General features: G+C 37.3%; 1 protein-coding gene across 2 annotated transcripts in view; it reads right to left on the bottom strand.

Moving 5' to 3' along the window:
• ENTREP2 (endosomal transmembrane epsin interactor 2) overlaps nt 1–27,363 on the bottom strand; it is a 60,891-nt gene that overhangs the window by 15,245 nt on the left and 18,283 nt on the right. Inside the window, exons 1-4 of one of the 2 annotated variants that reach the window (XM_084268016.1) lie at nt 8,798–8,816; nt 6,676–6,910; nt 2,680–2,697; nt 373–533 (exon numbers count right to left, since the gene is read on the bottom strand). In XM_084268016.1, the coding sequence (XP_084124142.1) occupies nt 373–533; nt 2,680–2,697; nt 6,676–6,720 (224 nt within the window). In that variant the 5' untranslated portion in view covers nt 6,721–6,910; nt 8,798–8,816. Of the gene's footprint in view, nt 1–372; nt 534–2,679; nt 2,698–6,675; nt 6,911–8,797; nt 8,906–23,253; nt 23,386–27,363 lie in introns of those variants that run through there. The other variant, XM_084268017.1, reaches the window with a different exon arrangement.

Here is a 27,363-nt window from a genome sequence, read left to right as displayed (position 1 = left end):
TGTCCTTCACTACTCCACAATAACACACATCAACTGCAATGATTCCCTCAGAAAATGAGATCTCACATTCAACTTCAGGTGTATCATGTTAACAACTGTGAAAAGATTACCTTTAAGTTGATCTCTGCATTAAGTTGAGATATTGCTACCCTTGTCTTAGCCAAGTGCAATCACTGCTCTGTTACAGCAGTGCTTTAACACACATATTCCCAGGTGCATTCTAAGAAGTTTACAAAAAAAGGTATGTAATCCCTCTGTTAAAGCAGCACTGAGTCTAAGGGAAGGACACCACTTGGCTTCACATTCTTTCAGAGAACTTCACAGTACAGAGCTCAGAACTACACGTTATCTGTGACCACAGGGAAGAATCACCTCTGTGCCTCTACCACTGGCGTGCAGGTATATTCTGGCGGGTAGTAGGGTGGAGGCGGGATCGGTGGTATGAACTCATCAAAATCCAATGTTTGATGCAGGATAGTTCCATGTGGAGTCATGCAGTCAGGATTGGTAGAATGGGGCCTCTGTGGCAGAAACTGAAAACGAAGAGATCAGGTTCCTTCAGATGGTACAAACATCATCACAATTAACAGAAATTTTAATAAAAATTCAGTCTTGGCAACCCTGACCAACACCCAATTTCATTAATATCCATACTGAAATGACAGAAACAGTTCTAGTAGCGTAAAAATACTTGAGATCAGTGAGGAGTGAGAGTCAAATTTCCAGAATATAACACAAGGTTTTACTACATAGAGAAGCCTGGGCCTCAAAGTCAGTCACTCTTAGGATGCAGAACATAAAACATTAGAGATTAAACAGCTTTTCAAGAAATACTTCTACCTCGTAATGCACTTTTATGATAGCACTACATAATCATCTGGATTTTAATAACTGATGAACAACATATACAACTACTAAAATAACTATTTGTACGTTGTTGTTTCAAATCTGAAGTGCCTTGTGCTTATAGAGAAAAAAGCCAACCCCACCTCCAAAAACAACCCACATAAATAAGAAACAAGCTACCACATATTCATTAAATTTTAAATAGGGCAACTACAAATATGTCACCTATTTTTCACTTCCACAGGAAGGGTCATTCATAACTATTCTTTATTATTTTTGTAATATGAAATATTCTTAGTAGCCATTTGTGGTCTGGTGATACAGCCACTGCACACTTCGATGTGGTATAAATGTTTTACATACTGGTATGAAAGTAAGGAAAACATTGATTCCACATAAACATCTCAAAACAAAAAGGAAAAATAACCACAGTGAATAATAATAAGTAGCAACACTGAGAACTACTGCCAACAGTTATGCAAGGGACACAATCACCTTCTAGCATAGCAGTGACATCAAGAAGCCTTAACAAGCCTTCTAGCAAAGGCTTAAACTACTTCAAGATCAAATATGGGCCATTCTGCGTATCACATGGAACCTAGCCACCTTGACCTGGCTTTACATGGTCCCCATGGATAAAAAAAGAATCAAAAGACAATCCAAACCCAGAGAATTCTTTCTTCTCCAGGCAAGCTTCTGCTGTCATATCACTTTTCCTGGATCAGTAGATGACTTGGTATGGCCTTTTAAAACAAGTGAGCTACAAAAATTTGCTGAAGGCATGTTTCTTTTCTATACTGGAATAAGAATATATGTCTTTGTACTGTTGTCTCATTACATTATTATTTGTTTAACTCCATGATAAAGACTTTAAGCAGTGAAATAAAAGGGAAAATTCTTATGTTAGGAGATACAGCATAAAGAAAGGAAATTTCATTCATGTTTAATGTCACTTTTTCAAATGTAATCTGGTGCAGTTATGCTATATTTACATTACAATAGAAATTCTATCTGCCTTTCTGATGTTCTTAAGCACTCTCTTCCATCTGAGATGTGATGCTGTTAGCCTGACTACTATCAGGATATATATACTATTTCTGCAGGTTTGTCTTACAGAACAGAACTACATTTTTGTAGTGATTCTGTTGAAATTCACCTGATCTTTTCAACAGCCATTTCCCTAACTGTATTATTACATTAATAGTAAAGCTCCAAATATCCACCCTAGAGTGATCCAGCCATCAGCAATCCTCAGTTTGCTGCCGTCACAGATTCACTGGAGAATCTTTTAGGAAAAAAGACGAACCTCAAACTTGATAATTTGGGCCATTTTTACAATCTGGAAACGAAACAATCTTGTTTTACAACTTTCTTTACCTTCTCCCAGACTATTTCCATATACTGCTGTGGAACCCCAGCTTTGGCTTGCACCAGAGAGCACGTAGCTCCATCCCTTCAGTGCTTGAGTCGCCTGGACTGGAGCCAGTTTCACTCAGCCATACAGACAGAGTAATACTCTTCACACTTTGCACAACAAGGCAATTAAACACACAGCACTTGAACAGTGAGTGAACTATCAGTGTACACTGTGGGATGTGACAGAAGGGAAAGGTTTTACACAGGGTAGAAGAGCTTGAGGTTTAAGAAGGCAAAGACCTGATGTTTAGATGCAATTCAGTTTAACTGTAGAATCATTTGAATCCTGTTAAGAACCTTTACTGTGAATACAAATCATGGAAACGAACTCTGTGCGACCAAGGCTGAAAATGAGTGGTAAAATGAACATGATAGATGAACATATTTGGGTGTGTGTGTTTATAAACAACAGTTTACCTGTGTGATATCATCCTGCTGGAAGGCACAGAAATTAAATTGAAAAAGGCTGTAAGAGGGAGACTAGCAGGTAATGAGACAATAGCAAATATAAGGGGTCATCAAAAAGAACAGGCATCCTTCAGAAAACAACTGTAAAGTTATTAAGTGGGAAATAAAATGGTATCATATTCTATACTGCCCTATCTACTAATCTCTACTAGCCTGCAAAAGTTTATTCTTCCTGCAGTAAAATGTATTTTTAAAATCTTTTAAGGGTTAGTCTCAAATGGTGAAGTCTGGGACGGGCTCAGCAAAGACTCAATAAAAGTCCATCGATAAGAACAAGACTCAGTAAGAAACAAAAAGCTGGCAAAGCTGGACTCGGTGGAAGAACATGCACAAATGCTTCCACAAGGAAACACGCATTTTTGGTGTTAGAAGACAGTTATTACTAAATAAACAATATTAAAATGTTGATGGCAAGTATGATATACAACAAGAACTGTCAAACTAAAAATGGAGGTGGCCTGTTAGGTCACAAGGATAAACAAGATCAAGTTGCATTCAATGCCACTACAAAAGCGATAGCTCACATTATGAACTCACAAAGCAGGTCTCCTAGCCAGGCTTTTGATTAAACCAACGGCCAAGGCAGAAGTAACAGATAGAAAATTGCCGCAGACAGCAAAAAGCACACTGCTGAAAGCTTTGTATAACTTTATTGCTATCAATGGGTATTCGTAACGTAATTATTAGGCATAAATGGATATCCCCATTGAAAATACAGCTATGCCTAAGGGTCCATGTGCCAAAGTACTGAAAACTCCACGCAGCCAGTGACACAGGGCTGGATGCCAGTGACCTTCTCATGAAGGTTAGAACCTGCAGCAAGATACAGATGCTGTCACTTCTCAGTGAAGAAGACAGTGCTTTGTAGAGTAACAGAATTCTTCTCTCTGGTTTTCGCTGTTCAAGGTGAAATAAACACCGTTAGATACATGTGAACAGGACCGTAAAACTCACTTTCTTTTTTTTTATTGCCAGACCAAATTTCCAGCTCTTCACTGAGAGGTCATCTAAAAGTTGGTCACTGAAATGGCTGTAACAACTGGAACTTATTATTTACGTTCTGGTTATTTTGAATATATTGAAGTAAAAACTGATGGAGGAATCTCAATTAAGATACTGAAAAAACAGCAAAAACGGACTATACACATAAATCTAATTACACAGTTACCCCACGTGATAGGACATGGTACGTCCTTCTACCTGAGATGTGTGAAACTAAGAACTCTTTATTATTTCCAGGTATGGGACATGCTCTATTCCACAGATGCTGCAGCTGATCAGCCCAATTACCTCCATATAAGCGACAGTACTGGGGTTCCATGCTTAGCAGCTATGACATATCTAAACCACTAATTGCCATACATCACCAGTGCTCCAAGGGAACCTTCTTGAGTATTTTCCCATATTTGCATGCAATTACCACTGCCTTACAGATCACATTTAATAAATTTGCTACGCAACTTTGAAATTCGTCTTTTGGAGACTCCAGGGCTCGTTATCTTCATTTCAGTCTTTATATGTCATTTATAAAAATCTGCTAATTCTTGGGAATGGGAAATAAAAAAATTTAATTGCATCTAATTAAATATTGGCATGTTATCTACAGGAAAAGCTCTCTGCAATATACATGGGTCCATAATTCCATAAGTGTTCTCCTCTTGGACAGGTTGCATTTTTCCTGTTCTGAAACACTGGAATCAATACCTCCTAGAGGAAATCATAGCTACTAATTGTCTGCAAGAACAGAAAGATCATGGCTGACACTTTTAATTTGGCCCTAATCTTAAAGGCAAATGGTAACACAGAAGATATTTTGATAAGGAAAACAGATTCACATTTTTCTGCTCTGTTGATTCCAACTGCTGTTCCTATAACCACCACAAGCCATTAGCTCTCTAGTCTCAGAGGGACTGGTCTGTGGCATTAAATCTTTCTTGAAGTAATGACCGTATTTTAAATAGTGCTAAATATTAACTATTCTTATTCTATTGTGGAAATGTGAAATGGAAAATGGTATGCTTCCTAAAAGATCAGTGTTATCTTTGATTTGTGGTGGGGGGTGGAAGGAATATTTATCCAACCACAGGATGGTTTAGGAAACTTTTGAGATGTTTCTGTGGATGTATGCCATTCACAATGCATATTTCTAAGAAAGGACTGACAGCCAGGCTTTACAGAACCTTTAGGTGAGCTTTGTGTGGGGAAAAAAATTAAGTTATGTTATAATTAGGTTAAATAATAAAAATTATGTAATAATTAAGGTCAATTCTTACTTAATGAGAAGCTTCTTCCTGAAGGAATTTTTTATTAGTACTTCAGCAGGATAAAGGGTTAAACAATGCCTGCAAAACGTTATCCTCATGGAGTTGTTCTTTATTTGGGGTGTCTGAGTAGAAATGTAACTACAGACTATTAAGTTAATGATACGTGGAATTATCATTATGGTTGACAGAAACAGTAATTAAATGTTACAGCTTGTGTGTGTCATCATTACCTTATTTCCTTTACAAAATAACAGATTGTTTTAGATACGACATAACACGAAGAACAGTTACTAACAGTGATGCTGATAGAATCAGAATACACTGAATGATATCAGTGCCAGCACTTCTAGGATAAGCACTGTATAAACATATTTGGAATGGAAGAGGGACTGGAATAGGTGTACTTCTTGCTATAGCTTGGCCACAGTGGATTTAATTTCTTCTATTTCTTTAGTTCAGGCAGCTACATTTTGAACAAAACAGGGTCTATTTCTGCAGTATCCATTCATCAGACATGATGCAAACTGAAAGTGCCTTAGGCAACAAATGAAATATCATGGAAGTGACAGCTTGGTTATTAAGAAATGTTTCTTCATGTTACAGAACCCTGATATAATCTGATTTGATTCACATTTATCTGCTGGAGGGGTGTGTACACAGAAAGAACAATTCTGGGAAGCTCTGTAAGGGAGCGCAGCCTCAAACTGCCTAGTCAAGCACATAACAAATGCTATTCCAGACTTTAACTACAGTATCCCTTACTCTTGCAGCTTTAGTACAAGTCGTAGATTTTTTTCCTGAGCAACTGTGTATACTTAACAGGGTGGGAAAGGGTAAAGGAACGTGAAAAATTTGGGGTACTTGCTTAAACTGTCAATGCAAAGGAGGAACAATCTAGGAAAATATGGTTTTCTGTCCCTTATGGCAGCACAGAAATAAAAAATAAATTAAAAGTAAAATGATAATAAAGTAAACAATACTGCAATAAATGGAGTTTGCAATATTTTGCAGTATTTTTTCTTTAACACTTGAAGCCAAATGTTTATTTGCTGGTATTATATTTTATCTAAAACACCCACTTCAAATTTATTGAAAAATTTAATCTGCACTTACTTCTGTAGACCTTGTGCTTATATTTTTCAGGGCATTTTTCCTAAGATAGGTACATCAGAAGGCAGCGGTTTCCAATAAAATAGCGTCAGTCTGCTTGTACTAATCAGATACTAACTGTATGCAAAGGTTAGCAAGAAAGCAGATAACCATGAAACATCATTGTGTTCACCAGACTGTGTTACATACCAGCTCTGTGTTGCTAGGCAATAAAACCTGAAGCACACAGAGCAGCTTCATGCCAGAAGAAAATTTGAAATTAATTTAAGTTTGAAAAAAATCACCATTCTAATAGACTAATTTCTGAGACAAGAACACCAACACAGTACTGATGAACTAATGATGAACTAATGGTAACCTAATGATGTCCAAGGAGGGTGTTTCCTATTGCATAATGCTTTTGCTGGCTATGAATCCTCTTCCTACAGGAGATCCTACAAACTCGTGAATACTGTAAGGACAGAGTAAAAGAATCAGCACAATAATTAAAACCTTTCCATCTAAGAGAACCCTTCTTGCTGCTATCTTTAACTGCCAGCATAGCACAAGCCTGCTAAGAGAAGACACATACCTCAGCTAAAAGTAAAAGGAAAAAGCACAAATCAAGCATTAACATGCAAGAAAAAAGGAAGTAAATAAGATTCCTGGGTGCAGTAGAGCAAAAAAGGATCTGTAGATCATGGGACAATAGACTGAAAATAGTGAAAGCTAAAGAAATCTTCAGATCAGAGTTCAGCTGGTCTAAGTCAGCGTAGCCCCAGGGAAGTTACGCTCACTTAGGCCTGGTAGGAATCTGGCTCAGCAACCTGAAAAGAGAAAGGGAAAAACTTAGGGATAAATAAGAAAAGACTGTGATTGAGAAGAAAGATAGGTATAATTCCCTTCTTCTGTGGAGAGAAAGGAAAATTCTTGTCAATGGAGCTGAAAGAGTGGGAGAATGTACAACTAAGCAGGAAGACAGAAAGCTGGAAGCACAAAGTATAGGAAGCAAAAAGAAATGGGTATATTGACAGCATAGCCAGGCAGTAAAAGAATTTTAGAGAAGTGAAGAATGAAGTAGCAGAGAAAAATTATCTGCCTTTAAAGTATTCAACTACCTACTGAGATTACTGCTTCTCGCACATGCCCATTAAAGCCCTTCAGTGTGATTCTGGGTTCATTGTCATCCGCACTTTTTTATTCCTTTAACATTACTAAACAGCATTAATTTAAGTGTAAGTTAAGATTTGGGAAGGTATATGGGTACACTTCTGGATCACTGCTACCACTGCTGCACTAGTCAGACAGATCTTCACAAGTGTGGTGATCACTTTATCTCTCATCATCACCGCAAGGTGAAACAGACCTTTACTCAGTGGGTATTCTTGCAGTAAGTATCAGGAGAGGGGAGGGAAGGGGAGCGTATGAAAAGAAAGAATACCCTCAAAATGATAAGAATCTCTTAACATGTAAAACACAATGTATCATCAGCTAAAGTGATTATTATTGCCAATTCTATTTGACATCCAAAACAAAGTTATTAAATAAGCACTGTTTACAAGCTTCTACGAGCACGCACAATATGGATACAGAATACTATGTGAAAATGCATTTATGTACCATTTGTAGGCACTGTGTAACATATGTGCGTATTATATCTGATGTTAGGATCACAGATTGCAGATACTCTTTAGCTAAGAACTCAGCAACAGAAACATTTGCCTAGAAAGGACAGCCTTACCTCTGTGATTCATGCACTTAAACTCAATTCAACTTGCAGCTATTGTATTTTTATTTCTTTTTAAATCAACCACATGCCTGCATGGTGGGTTATACAACACTGCTTTGTTATGTAAATGGTTTGCAGCTAAATTGCTGGGCCAGGATTCTATCTAAGCCAAGTTTTAAAATACAGATTTACAAATGACTGGCATTAGGTTTGTGCACTTGCCCTCTCCTCCTGAACAGAGGATGGTTTTTTAGATTAGCCAGTAGCAGTACTGGGTTAGGAGCAGTACATCTGGCCTGCAAAATGTAAAGGATTTTAGGTTTTTTTCCTTTTTTGTTTCAATGGTACATTTAAACCTCGAGAATCACAGCGCTCATTTGGGACAGGAAAGCTGTCTTTGTCTAACCAAAACAAGATGGTATCCTGTAATGCAGCTAGTTATGGAGAAGACTAAAACAAGAGGGAAAAGGGTCATTAAACACAAGTGCTACTCTGAAGCTCAACATGTTTTCCTTATGAAAATAATATTATTGACACAGGGCTGTGGAAAGTTCCAGTTTTGATCTCACTGTTCTCATACATCATTATGGTCATACCAGAAAAGTAGTGAAAAATAGCATCTCAAAGCTGTGTAATTGCTCTGGGTAGTGCAGAAACTGAAATAAACATGTAACGGCAAAAAAATGTCATGTGCATAGATAACTGAACCCTGTTAACCTTGGCTAAGAAATAGAACATAGTCCCAACTGCAAAATCCTGATTACATCTACTATATAAACATTCTAAACACAGCAGCTATTCATACTGCATGCAGCTGTAAGCTCTATTTATATAGCTAAAAACATACACCCATGTACACACATGTTCAAGCACTACACAAAGACACACCAGTAGTGTACAGACAAAGAGGAGGTACAAATGAGAATACACAGAGAAGGACAACGTGTTAAGTTGGACAATATCCTGTGTTGTCACTAAAACTTACCATTTGCAGAAGATCAGAAGAAACCATCTGCATGCAACACATTGCTGTTGCCAAAGCACAGACAATGGTGGAGATGATATTGAGAGCGCACACACTGAACAACAGGTCCTGTGAAAAGACATGCATCAGAATATCATCTCTTATCTGAGACACACAAAGGACAGGAAGTATTTTTAGCAATTTGACAATAAACACTGTCAACTGCTACCAACTGATATGGTCCCATTAGCTGTGTAGAACTCATTTAACTCGTAACCGTTTTTCTAAACCAGTCTGCAAAGGGAACAAGTACAGAAACAAACATCTTCCTTTCCTCATTTTTCACATAAATTCATTGTTAGAGATTTCCACAGAAATATTGGTATTTTAAGTTTTCCAGTTCCCTAAAAGAAAAGACAAGTTACTGCTTTTACAGTGGTCTCCAAGACAGATACTATGAAACAGACTTCTGATTAAAAAAACAACCCACACCCCCCCAATTTAATTGCTTTCAGTAGTTGAAATTACAACTTAGGGCTGTGTGTTAAAAAAATTCAATCTAAACGCTACATGAAATAGAGAAGTTTACCTTGTATCAGATAGTCTATGCATCTGAAATGTGGGCATTTCAGTTAGTGCTGAGGAAATAAGTGCATACGGACACATCATTTAAAAAAAAATCCAAACATTTGAAATGGAACATAAAGTATTCATTTACTAAGTAGAATAAAATAAAAGAAGCATTTAATTAAAACTGAAACATTTTAATAGCAAATGAATAATTGAAAAAAGCATCCACCTCTTCCAGTCACCAGATTTTTATTTAGGAAAAAACCAAGCTAGTGAAAAGGAACACTGATTTCGCATGCTGGTGACATTTCAAAACTACTACAGTCCTGCTACAGCAACTGCATAGCTGTTGTACTCGTGACAATTAGGTGGCTTAGTTAGTATTCTGAACAGCCAGTAAAAGTATTTGATAAGAAGCATCACAGCGAACAGATGAAAAAGAAAATCAAAATTGTTAATGCAGCACGAGTAAAAACAGTGTAAAGAACATTCTGTAGGATCTATGTTTCAAAGAGCTTTTTCACAGTTACTGTCAGTGCATAAAATAACTTCTATACTATAAAAATCAATGCATTACTTGCTTTGTTTTTACAAGCTATACTCAACCTTGTGCATTCTGCGGTGACGACTGATGACTGTTGTAACAGTACAGTGCTGATTTATCTTTCATCCAATGCAACCCCAGATCCTCTCCTGCAGAACTACTACCCTCCTCACCCTGCTATGAGCTAAGGACAACACCAACATTATAAATACAAAATTATTTTTATTGGAGAAAAGCCAATACCAAAACCTCAATTAGACTTACATTTATAAAACCCAAGAGAGATATCAAATCCATTTCATGCTACATAGACAGATAGGGAAAAAAAGATTTTTTTTCCCCCAATTCCTTCCTCTCACGCTCCAAAACACAAAGTAAAATAAAGCAGTGTTTTACATGCTTAGCTACTTTTTTCTTTCTCTACGAGTAATTCCAGAAAACCTCTCCAGACAGTGTCAAACCAATTGCTTTCATTTTTATTCACTGGTAACTACTGTGAAACAATAAAGTTGACTCTGCAAGTACCCTGAAGCTGCAGCCGTGTCCCAGACTGAACACTCACAGTGATCACCACTTCTTTGCCCCAGTAGGGGCTGAACTCAGTCTGCTATTCAGCATGATGTTGGCTATGTAGGGCAGGGATTACTGCCACAGTAACAATGGCCCTTTTTCTACCGACTCCTTGTCCGGGCCACAACAGTTACAGTATTGTTCCCACTGCAGTCCTTTTGAAGGTGCAGAGACAGTTGGAATTTTTCAAATGCAGTGATGCAGAATTTTTATGTATTTCATGCAGTTCATTAAAGTGCAGATATTTATCAGCTAAAACCATAACAAGACAGCAAAGTTAAACAAATTTGAAAAAGATGTTATGTTTAAACCTTTAACAGTGAAGGTAATAACTGAGCAATGATTGAGGTATCCTCTCCATCACCAGGTATTTCTTAAAGCAAGGCTACTTCTTTATTTGTTTGGGGGTTTTTGGTGGGTTTGTTTTTTTTTTTTTTTCTAATCTGTTTTAATTCAAACAGGAATCAACCCACGAACTAACGACCAGCCCTTTCCCTCCACCCCAAACACACACTAAATCAGCATAAGGCAATCTGCCACTTTTCAGTGACTACAGAACTTTTCTGTGCCCTATAGAACTAGGTAATTATAGAATCATAGAATGGCTAAGGTTGCAAGGGACCTTAAAGATAATCGAGTTCTAGCAAGTGAGCAAAACCAGGCTTTGAAAATCTCAACTCCTCCATGGCCACACATGCTACCAGAAAGACAGTGTAGGTGCTCAGGCAGGTTCCAGCTGGAACACAGTGGCAATTAAGATGCTCCCTTAGGAAATGTTTGTGAAAAAGTATTAACCACAACAGGGACAGTCTTAATCTCTGTAGCACCTGGCCAAGCCAGCTACATTTATATGGGACTAAAGGAGTAGGGAATCTATAGTAAATACAAAACACAAGGAGCTTTAGTGATAGATTTTTGGTCATTATCTGCAAGAACTACACTAATCAGAAAACACAAACCAGGAATATGTAGTGGTGTGAAATATGAATCTCTGCTCTTCACAAATACCAGAACCAATTTTTTCTTACACAGTCTTTGTCTGGGTATTTTTGCCTTTTAAAAACCAAAATCTGATTCGACAGCGTGCTTATCTGATAATGAATGCTCTCATAGGTATAACATACCATGTAAAAATTATTCCTCTGCAGGTTATGTACACAATTTTCTTGCTACACCTTAGCTCACTAATCGCAGAGGACATAAATCCCTTCAAGAGTGGAAGCAGCTGTCAGAATTACCTGGAAGTAAGCCTAGATCAATTCAGACACATTCCCACAGGAGCCAGATGGCACTGTGAGCTCTTTCTCTGTGGCCGGTTATTTCCCCAAGTGGGGCTCTTGGTAAATCTCAAAAGCTGAATTTGAATACTGATTTATGAAACAAGCAAGATTTCATGTATGTAGCATTCCAGTTTTTATTACAGCTAAATAATTACAAAATTAATTGCGTCATTACCTATATAACTGTTTATCATATTTTGCCTCCCTAATAAGACACCTGTGACTTACGTTGTGATCCCAGGAAGGATACCTGGGCATTCTCAAATTTTCTTCACAATACCATCCATGTGCCTTAAGGAGAGAACTTCTACTGTTTCTTCTTTTACTGAGTTAAGCTGTTTTCATCATTACTTTCTTGATATTGCTTCTGTGCTACTGCACCTCAAAGTTCTGCCTTCATTAGCACAACTAAAACACTACTTTGCAATAAAAGCCTTATAATGGCAAAGCAAAAGTATACAAAACCTAAACTTTGCTTTTATAGCTGTTGGGAGTTTACCCCATCTCCACACTGTGAGTGCCTTCTCACTGAAACCCTTCCATACTTCCTCTAAGCAAGTCACATCCACCTTTTTTATCCTGCAGAATCTTTGAGAGTTCAAAACTGACTCAGGAGGAGACAGTGCTTGTCACACAAAATTTCTGATCTTCCAGAAAGGCTCAGATAGAGATTGGAGAATGAAGGCTGAGTGTAAGATCAAAATGAATGCCATTTTTCAATCTTACAAAGGCTCTGGAGGACCAACCTCTTAACCCAGAAGATGTTGAAAGCTGTATTAGATAAATGGCACAAAAATGTGTCTGCATGTGAAATACAAGATGTGGACATTCGGATTTAGCTCTTTGTCAAATAGTCATTTCATGTCAACGCTTCTTAGAGAGACAGCATTATAAACAAGATTGTTTTCAGATATATTGAGCCCTAAGAACGCAGCTGGCAGCAAACTCAAGTAACTACTAAATTCAGTTTATGAAACTGAGTCTGCAAAGCCGAAATTGCAAGTCGTGTCAGGTATAGCCCTCATCTCACATAATTCAAACTAAGAAGCAGAAACTGCCAAGAAAAGGAGGTTAAATGTTGTTGACTGGCTTTTCATCTCCTTTTAGACAAATTCATATGAAACATGCCGTAAACAAAGAAAACAGGCTGATCCTTTAACTGTGGAGGAGTCATTGAGGTATTTAGAGAAACAAATTTTATAAATGAAAGAATCATTTGGACAACAGAGCACAAAGTGCTGTCTCTTAGGGAAGCAACAAATCATGGTACCATTTCTGAGATCAAACATGGTGTAAGTAGAGAATCCTATGAAACATTAGTGATAGAACTCTGACATCAACAGAGGCAAAAATCACTGTATGAGCTTTATAACTGTACTAAGGGGACTAAATGAACCTATTCAGGTCCTGTTGAGGGGTTGCACACTCCTCTGGTAGATGTTCTTAAATATTTATCAACCAGCTCTCAGAAGCAAGTTTTACGCGTGCACTTTCTTCAGCATAATACCTGAAAGTCAAATATTAACTAATAATAACAAAATGTTGAGTTTAGAACAGTTTATTTTCAGCTTATATAATAAAAAGAAGCTAATCTTTCAAACATTAGTTCAAAATTAAATTGAACATTTCCTCAGTTTGAAAGCACTAAGGTCTGTAACAAAGCTAGAAGAAGTGTTTCTGCAAAAAAAAAAAAAAAAACCAAACTATTTGGACACTACATGTATTTAATTTAATTTTTAATTTTGTCAAAAAATAAAGCTGGAACTCTGAGACCAAATGTACAGCAATATATCCCCGAACTATTTATTTTAGGGGCAGCTGAACAGAAAACGATATTCCTTGTCTCCTCTCTCTTGTTTACAGGCACGAAGTCTAATTAAGCAGAAATACCTCCCCTTTGGGTTTACGCCTACTTGTTAGGCTGGAAGACAGCCTTATGGGATGTGTTGGCTGCACTTTGTAGAAAATATGAATTTTCCAAACTGGCAGTGAGAAAGGTTTTAACAGGTTCTACCTTTAACCAAGATCAGCATTGTTCTCCTGATGCCATAACTGCATAAACTCCACACCTCTCGAAGCAGCTCAGCTACAGAAAATACGCTGCTGCCTGCACACATCAAAATCATTCAGAAGTTAGGTTTCCCGGTGCTTTCAGATACACAAGCAAGCACTGCTGGCTACACAAACAGAGTATGTATAGCTAAAAGTATGTGCCTGTTTCTTTTCCTTTTTGCATGTTTCCAGAACTATGAGAACGTGAGCCAGCAACGGTCCCATACTGAGCAGTCACCCTCGGGTGCCGTTTCTGAATACTACTTTTTGTTGATGGCACACAAATGAGATACCTGCTGCCAAAATTAGGCCACTGCTTATAAAGGCAAAAAGACTCTGAGAACAGGTTGTTTAAAGTTCAATTTAAAAATCCTGAAGTTCTGCCTGGAAGCCCTAAACATCTCAGCAGACAGAAGTCAGGGTCTGCACTGCTGTGTTCTAACAAGCGCTGACAACAGTTAGTCAAGACTTAAGAACACAGTGACAGTCTCTCTCCAGCAAAACGATAACTCAGTAAACCCCAGTGCCTGAGCCCCCCCCTTCCCTTTGGTCACCTTTAGGTGTACTACTCAACCCTTGAAACTCTGTCCCCACATATTTACCTCCTTCCCATATTCCTCTCCATCACCAGTTTGCAATTGTCTGCCAAGATCAGCAAATGGCAGGGTTTGTTTGTGGTTGGTGATTTGGGACTGAAGGCAAGGCAAGAGACACTGGCAGAAGTGATAATTTCTCAAATTTTATCAAAATTAGGATTACCAGCAGTCAATATTTAAGATAAATTACTAAAAATTAAATAAAAGCAAATCACACTCAGTATGCTATCAGTTTTCGTTTCAGAGTCTTCGGAAGACACAACCACTCTTCTGAAAAGCGACTACATAAAAATGCACGCTCTGTAAGCCTAAGACTATGCCCCAAAGCCTACAAAACAAAGAATAGCTGCACTGTGAAACAGAAGCGTTTTTAAAATCTGAATAAATTTTTTTCATATTTTGTATTCCAAAAAGATAGTGTTGTGATATAATTCAATGAGAATATTATAGGAAAGAAAGCATGCAGTAATATACTAAAAACCAGTTTGTTTTAAAAACACATTTTTGTTGTTTTCCACCAAGCTGCTGGGGGATAAGGCAGTCAGTATTAAACTGGAATAAAGAAAAAATTGGTGATTGATTTATCTCTTTGATAACTGTAGAAACAGTCATTTAACAAAGCAATTGAGAAGAGCTGTTAGCACATGCAATTACCTGACAGAAGCAAAGAAACTGTCTGGAATGAGATGGAATCTAAACCGAAAAATGACAATGGCATGAGTCCCCTATTAGTGATGGAAGAGGTGGCAGAACTGGGTCCTTTATAACTAAAGGAACCTCACTGCAAGTGCATTTACCCTTCAGAAATTTTGCCCTTCAAAATGTAATCTCCACCTTCGATCACAGCAAATATAAAGCCAAACTGGAATACTACCAATTTGCTCTAATTGGGAGCCATACCCATAGAGCTCCTTTATCTTTATAAAACTAGAGCAGAGTAGGTTTAGATTAGACAGTAGGAAGAAGTTTTACACTATGAGAGTGGTGAAACTGGAAAAGGGTTGCCCAGATAGGTGGACTAGATGACCTTTAAAAGACCCTTCCAACCCAACCCATTCTATGATTCTATGGTCTTAGGAAAAAATCTTGTCACTTAATTTCTCTCTACCACCAGTTTCCTTCCAGAATCAGCTGTACAAAAGCCGTATTGGCCAACCACAGCTGGAATCTAGCTGTAACACATACAATACTGCATACATTCAACATTAACAGCAAAAACTCAATGAAATGTTAGGTCCAGAGGGGAAGTACTACATGACTTAACAGCTTCCATACAAAACCAGCCAATAAGGTGCATTCCTAAAGATCTCTGCTTCTATATATACAGTATCTCCAAGCTCACAGCTATCCAATAGTAGCAACCTTTGGAACGAGAGTGTTTCCTCTTGTCTGCACACACTTTATTCACCAAATGCATTAAGCACCAACTCAAACCCCAGAAAACTTATCTGAAACTTCATCCCAATATGTAACCACCTACTACAAACTACTGTTTTGTAAGGGCTTGAAATGATCACACCAAAGGACTTCAGCATAAGCCTGATAAAATTATATGCTTCAGGATAATTATTACTTGGGAAAACCCACCAATGGCCTTGTTTAATTTGTCTCCTTTTACCAAACTATTGAAGGAGCTCTCTAATTCCTTTTACATACTCACTAAATACAGATTAAAAATCAAGTAAGCTAAAATAAAACAAGGCTCTCTGGACATCATCTCAAGTGCCAACTTTGCTAACTATTGAATCACTCCCTTGCCTCTTTGTATCATAGCAATGAACTGTACTGTCAGTTCACAGAATCAGAGAATCACAGGGATTGGAAGGGACCTCGAGCGATCATCGGGTCCAACCCCCCTGCCAAAGCAGCTCCCCAGCTCATACTGCTCATATTCAGTTATACACATGAATATCAACCATGGAATTTAACATTCGATGCAGACATGTACCACACAGATGAAGCACTATACCTATAAAACATTCATTCTTCCTGTGAAACAATTGTATAGAAAATTATCCAGCTGTGCTGCTTACACAGAATTGAGAAACCGTAAAAATATTCAGCTCTAAAGGGAAATGAACTACAGATCAATGCTTCTTGTCCCTTCATCTGTGTCTTCACATTTATTTACATATTTATAAATATTCACAAATATTTATTCTTGAGAAATGTGTTACTTATGTTCTTACTATCAAAAAAATAAGTTACATAGCACAAACCTTATTTCTTACCCCTGGAACAACACTGAACTGGCAACTTTCTTCACAATACATTCATTTTGCTAGCTCAATAGATTGTTTTCCCATGGAAATAAAAGTTTCATACTCTTTGAGGCTCCTAAGTGCTTTGCACTTTTAAGGGCTTAGTCAATATACAACAAAACGAGTAAAATAAGATCGTGATGTGTAAAAAGAACACTCTCTAATCAGTAGTCCTGAACACAGGGATCTAAACACTGATCAAGGGGCTAAACCAGTTTCACTTCTGCAATTCTATGATGATTTCTTTTCTTCTTGATTGACTTCAATTATGGTGCTTCATTTCCTATACTACTGTAACCTGAAAAGAGCTAATGAGCAGTAAAGCTTTTTCACCCATGAAATTAGTGTCTGTGTACCTCTTTTATTCAGGAATTCAAGGGCAACAATCATTTTAACCCAAACTACAACTTCAATTCTAACTGAATAGACCTGAAAAACATCAGAAAAGATTGCTGCTCTAATACTAGGACAACTCTCTGTGCTTATAAAGAATCAGTTTTGAACCATACGGGTCTCAAACTCACATTGAGCTCTAAGTGGATAAATGGCCAATGCTTCATAAAATAACTTTACCGTATGAAAGTAAAACTCGGTACACTGTTTTACAGGGATCTAAAATACTCTGTTTTTAAGGAGGCAGTGCACTGCTGCTACTGTAGAAAAATAAAAAGGTTGTCTTCTCTCCTTGGATGTGAGTCTGCCCATCTGTCACCAACTCGGGTGTCTACATTAAGCGCTGCAGATACATTAGTTATAGACTCCTGAAAGACTATGGGGTTCTATACAATAACTGGACACATTTAATAAACAGACTCCATTTGTTCACAGAGGCAGCTTTTCAGCCAGGAGAGACGTTCACAACCGTATTCACTCATAGCCTAAGCTAGGAACAAAAACATTCACGAGGAACGAAAAGTCTAAGTGTTCGCTGTCTGCTACACAACTGTTACTTCAAACTTTTGAATATGTGTAGGGCAACTATTTCGACTACAAAGCCCACCCTGAACCACGCTATTGCTCGTGGTATCTAGTATGGTAAATACACTCCAAGCATCAAGAATTTAAAGTTACCTGTTAAGTAAACAATGCCAAGATTTAAAATCTGATACAAAGCTACTTACTCTGCACTGAGCTTTATCCAGTTTTAAGAAGATTAGGAAGTCTTTTAGGTAAGTAATTTAGCAAAGTTAAATATTTTGCATTTCATCACACACAGAATCTGAGGTAAGTCTGCCCTCACTAACAAACGCATCAGAAGTCATCTTCCTCTGTTTTGCAAGTGAACGTATGTTCTTCTGAATAGAAGAAAAATAAGCACACAATAGGCTTGGTAATTAGAAACTCATTAATACATTTTTCCATTCAAAGAGAGAAGAGGAAAGTTTCACACAGAAGACTGCAAGAACCCCAAGTTACATGAATCTCAAATAATGATGCCCAGTTTACCAACTAATGAATGGAAAGAGTAACCTGAAGAATATATTTGCTATGCTTTGGCTGAGGGGTTGGACCTGATGATCGCTTGAGGTCCCTTCCAACCCCTATGATTCCGTGATTCTGTTTATATTGTACCTGAACCTTAAGATTAGCTGACTGCATGTCAAAATTCAGTTTATTCCAAGTTTTAGAAAGAAGCAATGATTATCACTGATAAAAGCTATCAGGAAAATTCAGTCCTTGTATTTTAATTAACGTTACAAGAAACACTTGGTTCCTTAAAATTTCATCTATAAACCAACACAATCAGTGCAGATTACTATGTCAGCATTTCACACCCATTCAGAAGTAACTGTTCAAAAAAAGGCATCTCCTTTGTACTGGTCTCATCTCCGAAAAGACTTAGGATGTTACCTAAGGTATAATCAGCAATATAATCCACAGATGGTATGATTTTATAGCTAGGTCTTTGCATGTCTGTTTGCACACATACACAAAAAAGATCGACCCTTTCACATTTTTTCTCGTTTTACCTGAGTAAAAGCCAGCTTGCATAGCAACATCAGATGACTGAGAGTCAAGGAAGTAATGCACTGCTGATAACATCCTAGCTAAAGTGACTGTCTCTTATGTAACAGAAAGCATTTAAACCTTCACCAACTTGTGAGCCTCTAAGAACTTTTCCAGAGGAGCTTCTTAGTTAATTCCAGCCTTCTCCTCACAGCTTTGTGCTTCTGTCCTGTTTTACAGTTCCCTTAGGAGTCTACAAATCTAGGCATTTTTGGCCATAAGCTTCTACTTTGTGCAGTAGAATCCCTCCTCTATGTTTGGACAGAAGGTAAGAGTGAAGAGAGTTGCACTGAAGTCCTTCTCAGAAAGTGGAAAGACAGCCAGTTGCTTCCACGCACAAGATAAGGCAACATCAGAGTGTTATTTGCAAAAGATCTATTGGTTCTGGCAAGCAATTTCTCTCAAGTGAGTGTTTTTCAAATATTTAAATAAGCTTTTTACATTTTACCCATGAGATTTCTTTGACTGTTTTTAAACCAAGTCCTGTAAGATTCCATTAATTGTAAGGTAAGGCAGTCTATATATCAATAAAACAAAACATCTTGCCATAGATTCACACTTCAGCTCATAATTTTCTTTGAGGAAATTTACTGTAAGTAAAAAAGTTATCTTTTTACTGTAAGAATGTTATTTTTTCCTTTTCGTTACGTTCCTAAGTTCATTAACTCGATGTAACATTTAACTAGCAGAAGACAAATGATTTCTATTTTTTCATTTTGTAAAATTTAATTTTTCAAAAATCATTAAATATTAAAAGGAATGTCCCAAAGCAAATCTCCTTGTGTAACAGTATCCCCTCCTACATTTGTAAAACCATCATATACCTTTGATTATAAACACAAAATCTCCTTAAAACACAGTTTGCCTGAATCCGTTATCATTTTATAATTCACATTGACGAAACTGGACCTAACGGTCAATTGGGAAGAGTGAGGCACTCACATTAGCCTTGCAAATGTGTGTCTCTGAAGTATTCATCTTGATACAGACAATCTTCTGGTATTGTTTATAAGGGCTATCAAGTTCAGCATATTGACTGGGCAACACCAAGCCTAGTTTCATACCAGCTGAATTGAAACGAAGAGTGAACTTGCAATCAAAAGAGATGACTCAGAAGGAACGAACAGACAAACAGGTGCTCCTTTTGGCATCCTGGCTACAGCACTTCACTTTACAAAGAAGGTGAAGGGTTGGAATGTCAGTAATCCCAAAGAGGAATCTGCGTGACAGAAGAAAGCATAGATACCCAGTGCCAGGATGTTTAGAAAAAAAGCCCAGTGCAGATGCTGTGAGGTTTTGGGCCACATTCTGTTCATGGAACAGCTTCATTCTGTGATGACATGACTGCTAAATCCAAACTAACAAACTCAGTGGAAACAGACAGGTAAAGAACTGCCCCTTCTAATGGGAGCTCTGTGGAAAAGCAAAATAATTTGATGCTAATGAAACTGCACCACAAGTCCATTACACCTGTGATCATCACCTCATTTCTGTACATCTGATTCTTAATAAACTTTTCTAATTTTTCTTAATAGTAGGTAAATAGGTGGGATTTGCTTTTACCTTCATTTGGCTTAAATTAAGTCAAGTAAACTCTTAACTGTAACATAGATTTGTTCCAGGACCACTGTTGTTAAAATCAAGACACTGAGACACCAATGCTCTTTAGCAGCACAGAATATTGACCCCGAGTATCCAGAGGAAAGCAAGGAGCCTTATTTTCAGAGGCAGTTTATGAGCTATTACTGCAGAAACCTGTTGAGAAAAACAGTAACCAGAAAAAATTCTCCATTGTAAAACTGGACAGATGGATCAGATCTGCATGCCTGCAGAATGCAATGGTAGTTTGTCACATCATGCAACTCTGCTATGTTACTGGAGATGCATAGACAAGACTGCAATATAACTAAAACTCTAAACCCACCAATTCACTGTCCTTGAAATGGGTTGAGTCCCCAATCCTTACAACAGTGAAATGGCAGAGTATTTTTTGTCCATTTTACTGTAACATAATTTTGTGCTGAAATTTCATTATTCAAATAATCGCAGGAATCCGCACTTATCTCATAGATCAGATATTCAGCCAGCTTTTGCAATCAATACTCACATCTATATATGTATATCCATGTGATCAGATACTGCAGTGATAACTCTTGTGTCCCTATTTAACTATTTGGGTAGTTCATTCAGAGTTTGGAAGGAAGAAACAGAAGCATAAAGAGATAATTCAGAGCAGAGATGACAAAAAAAAAAAAAAAAAGAAGAGAAATTTTTCAGTGCAGCTATTAAAAATTCCACTCAGTATCACGCCAGGCATGATCCCAGCACAATTTCACATACACAAGACTGGTAGCTACTTTTAGTTTTTCCCTTGTGCTGTTTGACTGTTTGAGAACAAGATCAAACAGGAGATACGTGCCCAGTTGTTCTGTTCACAATGCAGCTCCCATAGATGTTACCACCAAAAAAGCATAGATGATTTAGTGGAAACATGAGATTTTTACCCCACCCTCAGGAAAGAGGAGTGTGAAACCTACACAGTGTAATACATAAAGGGATATAATCTTAATGGGTACCCTATCCTTTCTCTTCCTCCTGCTCCCTAAACAATGAGCCCAATCAGGCTTTTAGTATTAAAACATCTGTTCTCTTAGAAATCACATTGTAGTTAATTGCAATTCAAGAGGTGAGCCTTATCACTGTCAGTTGTCTATCTAATGAGCCATAATTTTTTCTTTTTACCAACTTAGTAGGATGCTGTTTTTAAATTTACAGCCAGGAATACAGTGCTTTAAAAAGCTACATAGAAAACAAATGTAGAATTAAAACAGGAAAAGATTTTAGAAACTTTCTGAAGAAGTTATTTTCCTAATTACATTCCCTTAAATGAAAAATTCTGAACATAATCAAAGCTTTGCTCAGACTATACTCATAGGAACTCCTGTGTTTCAATCAGTATTTTGCTAGTGAAAGCAGGTAGTCACCAATTACTTTTATAAATGACTGATATATGATATATTTTAAGAGAAAGTATATCTTGTGCTTCTATTCGGATTGCTGTATTGATTAGAAACCTTACCCTGATTTCCAGCATATGCCACTTCTCATTTCATATTCTGACAATGTCGTCAGAGATAAACAGTTCTTTTCTCTCTCATTAAAGTTTACTCTACTGACATATTTACAGCAAGCAACCATATGCTCCCTCAATCTTTATTTTTATAGGATCAGCAAGTCAGCTTTTTCTGTAAGACAGGTTCATGTTTTTGCATCTGTCACACTTTGAAGAACGTCTGAAAAAATAGTTTTCCTGCATTACCTTCTTGTAACACAGTTCCCTGAAACTGCACCACTGAATAGTGTCTTGACTTTTGCACTCTGAATAGCAGCTAGTTGCCATTTTTTGACCAGCAGTCTGAAGTTATGCTTCTTTTCTACTTACAAATTGCTGCTCCCATAGTCTCCATTATATTCCTCTTAAAACCTGACAGATAGCTCATAATTTTGGGGCCATATACATTTGTTTTAATTTCCACATCAAGTAGTTCTTTTCCTTCGGTTTGTTTTTTATTATTATTATTTTATTTATTATTTTTAAACAAAGCTGAAAAATATTTAGATATTTTTTAAATACATTTTGGAGGATTTCTACTGGTTCTGAACTTTAAGAGACATCTTCAAATATCAATATATTTTAGCATGTTCAGGCCTCACAATACAGTCTAAATCCCTAAGATCCTTATCACACTGAATTCCACTACTTTACTCCATTATAGTACATGAACTTTATTAAAATATATACTTTGAAATTGAAAGTTACAGATGCAGTTAGTTGATTACTAAACAAAACTTAAAATGCATCGCGCTCTGTTTCTCTCAGGTTTGGCCTCTCTGACCAAGTCTTTCATGCGATCTTCACTGTCTTCCAGCCCAGCGGAACGCCACGTCTAGGTAGTTTGGTGACAATGAAGTGAAGCAATGGTGTGGGCAATTAGGATATAGCTTGCTCAAATATTCAGTCTTAATTTTTCATCTGGGTAGCTGTAACACCAAATGCTACACAATTTAAACCTCTTATAATACGGCAGAGCAGTCTATAAGCATTTTTCCAACATTATCCCAAAAGAGCACATTCTATTCTCTTCCAAATTACTTTCCATCTGAAATACCAGAGCAGTACCTCGTGAAACGCTTCATCATTGTGCTAACTGTGTATCTTTGCTGACTACCACATGACTAAACACCACCGACCACCACCTTGGATTTTAGTTTTCTTGAACAACATGAAAGATACCAAGATACTTGTTCCAATACTTTCCATCAGTCATAACATACTGTAACTTCTGTTTCTTAAATAACCTCTATCAAAACAGTTACCTATACAAATACAGATTAATTTTTTTTACATGATCATTTCCATGCACAGAAGTACTGAATTCTGGTAAAGATAACTTCTCTTTTTTTTTTTTTTTTCTGCATGTAAGAGTGTATGAACACAGAGAACACCAGTGCCTCCTCTTTTCATCACACACTTCTGACTTGCTAAGTACTCCCTACTGAAAACTAAAATAAACTGTTAATCCTTCTCATGACATACCTTTAGGGTCAGCCTTACAGTGTTGCACTCCTGCAGAGGGTTCAGTTTCAGTGTTTCCCCCAAGTTACTGCAGCCTGATGTTTGATGCTGCATTTCACAGCAAACACAGACACCATCACTGTCAAATTTAATCTGTGGAACGTAAAAAATCAACAAACCAGCAAGTCAGAGAAAGTATAAGTCAACAGAAATACACTTCCCAAAAATTATATTTACATTTATTGTGACAGTAATGACTACTAAATGCAAAATTAAAATCTCTGCACAGAACCCCCTGAAGCAGAATATCTTCCACTGGCTAATCTAAGCTATAAAGCCAGGCAAAATACAGAAAGAGATACAATACCAAAGAAGAGTGCTACACCCTTTATGCCTCTCTCTGGGAGAAAAAAAAAAATTCTTCAATAGTAGAGGAAACCAGACTAACTCCTGTAAATAAACATCAGTTCATACCCGATGGCAAAAGACAAAAAATAATAGAAAACAGTCAGAAAAGTGTATGAAGCAATCATGATCACAAATGTGACATACTTATGTAGACATGGAGAAATAATGTCAAAAGAAACCATGACATATACTTGAGAAAAGAGAATACAGCATGAAGAAAAAGTGGAAGAAATAAGAGATGCAAGTAATCTATACATTTTTTTCTTTGGAATAGGTTTGTTCCTTTGTTCAGTTTGTCTTGAATACAATAAACATTCAACTTTTTAACATTTTAAAAAGGATTATGCATTCTATTCTTCAAAGACATGCATTAAAGCATCTTTTGCAGAGTCCTGAACCCTGATCATTCTTAAAAAGTAAATTAATTATCTACAAGTGGTTTTAAAACATCACCATTCACCTCAATGAAAATAATCATTATGCTGACTCTGACTTCCTTATTTAAACAAAAAGAAATGTAAACGACCCCACCAAAACCAAAAAAAAGTACCACTGCTTGTATACTTCTTCCTTCCAACAAAGAGTTTTTAAATTGAAAATTTAATTCCATACATGTTTCTACCTAGCCTGTCAATATAAACTGTCACTGCTTTAAGTTTTATTAGTTGGCTATGTCTACACTTTCTTTATACCCATTTTGCAGGTTATTTAAAGGGCTAACAATGGGATACAATACTTTAATTCTCCAGCTTACTAGTTGCAACACAATCCAGACTACTATTGAGAAAAATAATTAGTATCAAATGTGAGTTCCTTGAACTACAAGTTTAAAAATACACTTCCATGGGCATTCATGTAGAGAACAAAAGATTTAATGTACCGTTCAGGCATACTAAATCAGTACTGCATGCCTCCAAGTGATGATGGAAACAGAGTGGCTGGATGGTGAGAGCCAAATCACCACATTACTCGCTCTATTCCATTAAAAAAAATAAAATAAATTTTTCCAGACACAAATCCACAAAATCAAATCCTACTGCAAATATGCATGTTAATTCAAATTCTCCCTAGCATGTCGCCAATTTCTTGGAAAAAATATGGATAGCAACGTTTTTGTAAATTACCTTGCATGGCCTTATACACAGAATCATTTCAATGGAGTATTTTCTTACTGCTAAGACCCTGAAGAATGTTTAAATCATTCCTATAATTTTAATATATTTAAATACATACAAGGGGTTTTTTTTTGTCATCCATCAGGCTTATCTCGTACTCTCTTCTTACATGCTGGTGACCAGAACAGCAGTTGGAAAAGCAGCAATAAGAGTCCATTGGAAAAAGATTATAAACTTTAGCAGGTGAGATGCGGATGAATAAACACCTGCCATATACAGTGAGTGACAACGGCATGCTCAGGGTAGGGTGCTATCTCAGTAGGCTTCAATTTCTGAGACTCCAGATTGTCCTCTAGCCAGTATTATTTGTAAAAAGGCTTTGGAAATAATCTGGATGTGTAAATTACACCATTTCCCATATACTCAAAGGCAGCACTGGAAATAACTGTCTACGGCAACTCACAGAGAGTCAGGGTCATACGCTAAGCCACAGACACTGTAAAAGAAATAAAGAAAAAACTATAGTTTGAGGACCTTTATAAGAGCTGTGCTGCTTATTTCTAATTAGCATACAGTTTAATTCACAAAGCCACTTTAACAATTTGAGACAGCCGTCTTACTCAATTCCTGCGGGCTTTTAATACTCTGTTTCAAACAGTGAAAGATCCAAGCAAAAACCAACTACATGGTTTATGATGAGCTCTTCAAATCAGTGGAAAATACAAAGGACTAAATGCCACTGGGGAGGTCTTGCCCCTGAACCTCTCTGGAAATGGTGCCAACTGTTTGATACATGCTACGGAGGTAGTTTGAAACTTACACTTTGAATTTAGAGCTGTGTCAAATTCAGTGGTCAGGATGCTACAGCACACCTGCTATACTAGTACCAGGCATACAGCAAATCAACATAGCCTTCAGCACCTAGGAAGGTTTTATAATGAGGAAAATGGACTTCAGACAAAGATATCTGGTGCAAGATCATTTATCCCCTTATTCACGTTGTCCCTATTCAAAGAAAGATAGCCACTAGTTCATGATGGGATGCACTTGACATTCCTAATATGAAATTCAGATCCCAAGTCTACTTTTGTCTCATGTACAGAATAGGTTTCACAGAAATAGGGCTGAAAAGAGAAATATTTTTTCAGTGAATATTCCCTGTCTAAGATTGATTCATTCTGAAAGATGTTCCATAACTTCGTATTGCCCGGTAGCCCTCCCTTTAATTAAACTCTTAATAGTTAAAAGAGAATTGTTTGCAGTTTAAAGTTCCTGCAAAGAATAGGGACATTTAAGAAGTCATAGCATCAGACCAAGAAACAAAATTATTTTAATATTAGGCATATGGTTTTGGAGAGCTTTCAACAATTTGCCCTGCTGTGCACCTTTTCCTTCAAATGTTTGTGAGACAACATCTTTGCTAACTTGTGGTTTTTGCAGTGGGGAGCAACACAAAAGGACGAGCCTGTCATTGCATTCCTGCTCTCAACAATACAGCAATTGATAGCAGCTTTGAGTCCTCATGCTCCAGAACACTCATCCCTGCCCTACTGCCGTCTGACACTTGTCAGACAGGATGAAGAATTCACAGAGCTATACTGTGACCTGAATAAACACTGGCAAAACTAACTTGGCTTTTTTGTGTGTGCGGTGGTTTATACTTAGAGGGGATCAGAACTCAAACGCCATTCACTCTTGGGCTTCATACACACAAACAGCAGTGCTACACTGGTACAGGGATAAAGAGTTGGGATTACACCTTCTAGCCGCAGGGCTGGTGTTTTCCAGCCTCAGATGCAATCACATCAGCAGTGCCTCCAAAACCATATTGTTCCTCCTATATCTGCTTTCTTTAAATCCTTTTTTGGTTGGCAAAGCTCAAAAACAAAGCATCATTCAGCCAATCCCCTGCACATACTCCCCACCATCCTGCACGTTTGTGTTCTATGTTGTGATTCTTACTCATGCATGTAAGCATACACAGTCATAACAGTGTGGTTTGCGTTCATTCAAATTTACCACACTGGCACAGTACACCCTCACCCAAACAATATTTACAATTTCAGACACCAGCCTGAACTTCTTATGTGCATAAATTGGCTTTTAAGTTTGTCTTGCTAGAAAGCATCAACATTACTTCAAGTGTGATAAAACCTATTAAAATCTGTCTTTTATATAGCAGAGGATCAAAAATGGGTCCTCCAACACTAGAGAACTTCAGACATTAAAAAGGAGTGTACACACACACACACACGAAGCCACTCTCATGTTACAATCAAGTAACACAACTGTGTACAGACTGGACTTTTTTCATCTGCATCAGTTCCTCAAATTCTGTCTAGGTATTAAAGGTGTCTTGACAAAGTCCTGCTGAGTGCACACACATTCTCATCAAAAAGGGTAGGTTAGGGATGGAATAATAGTGTAATTCTGCATTTTAAGCTTTCCCTATTACAACTGTGAAACTTCTAGTACAAGTAGTAATGAATTTTACATTTTCTTCTAAATCAGCAGGCAAAACCACCCGGACAAAATTTCAAACCAAAATATTAGAAGTTCAGAAGTTGAAACCAAGGCAGTGAAGTGCCAAAAAAGCCTCACTGGTATG

This window comes from Gallinula chloropus (genome assembly GCF_964237585.1).
Source record: "Gallinula chloropus genome assembly, chromosome: 9".
NCBI classification, from domain to species: Eukaryota; Metazoa; Chordata; class Aves; order Gruiformes; family Rallidae; genus Gallinula; species Gallinula chloropus.
Note: the sequence above shows the minus strand (reverse complement) of the source record. Positions and strands in the feature narration are given on the sequence as shown.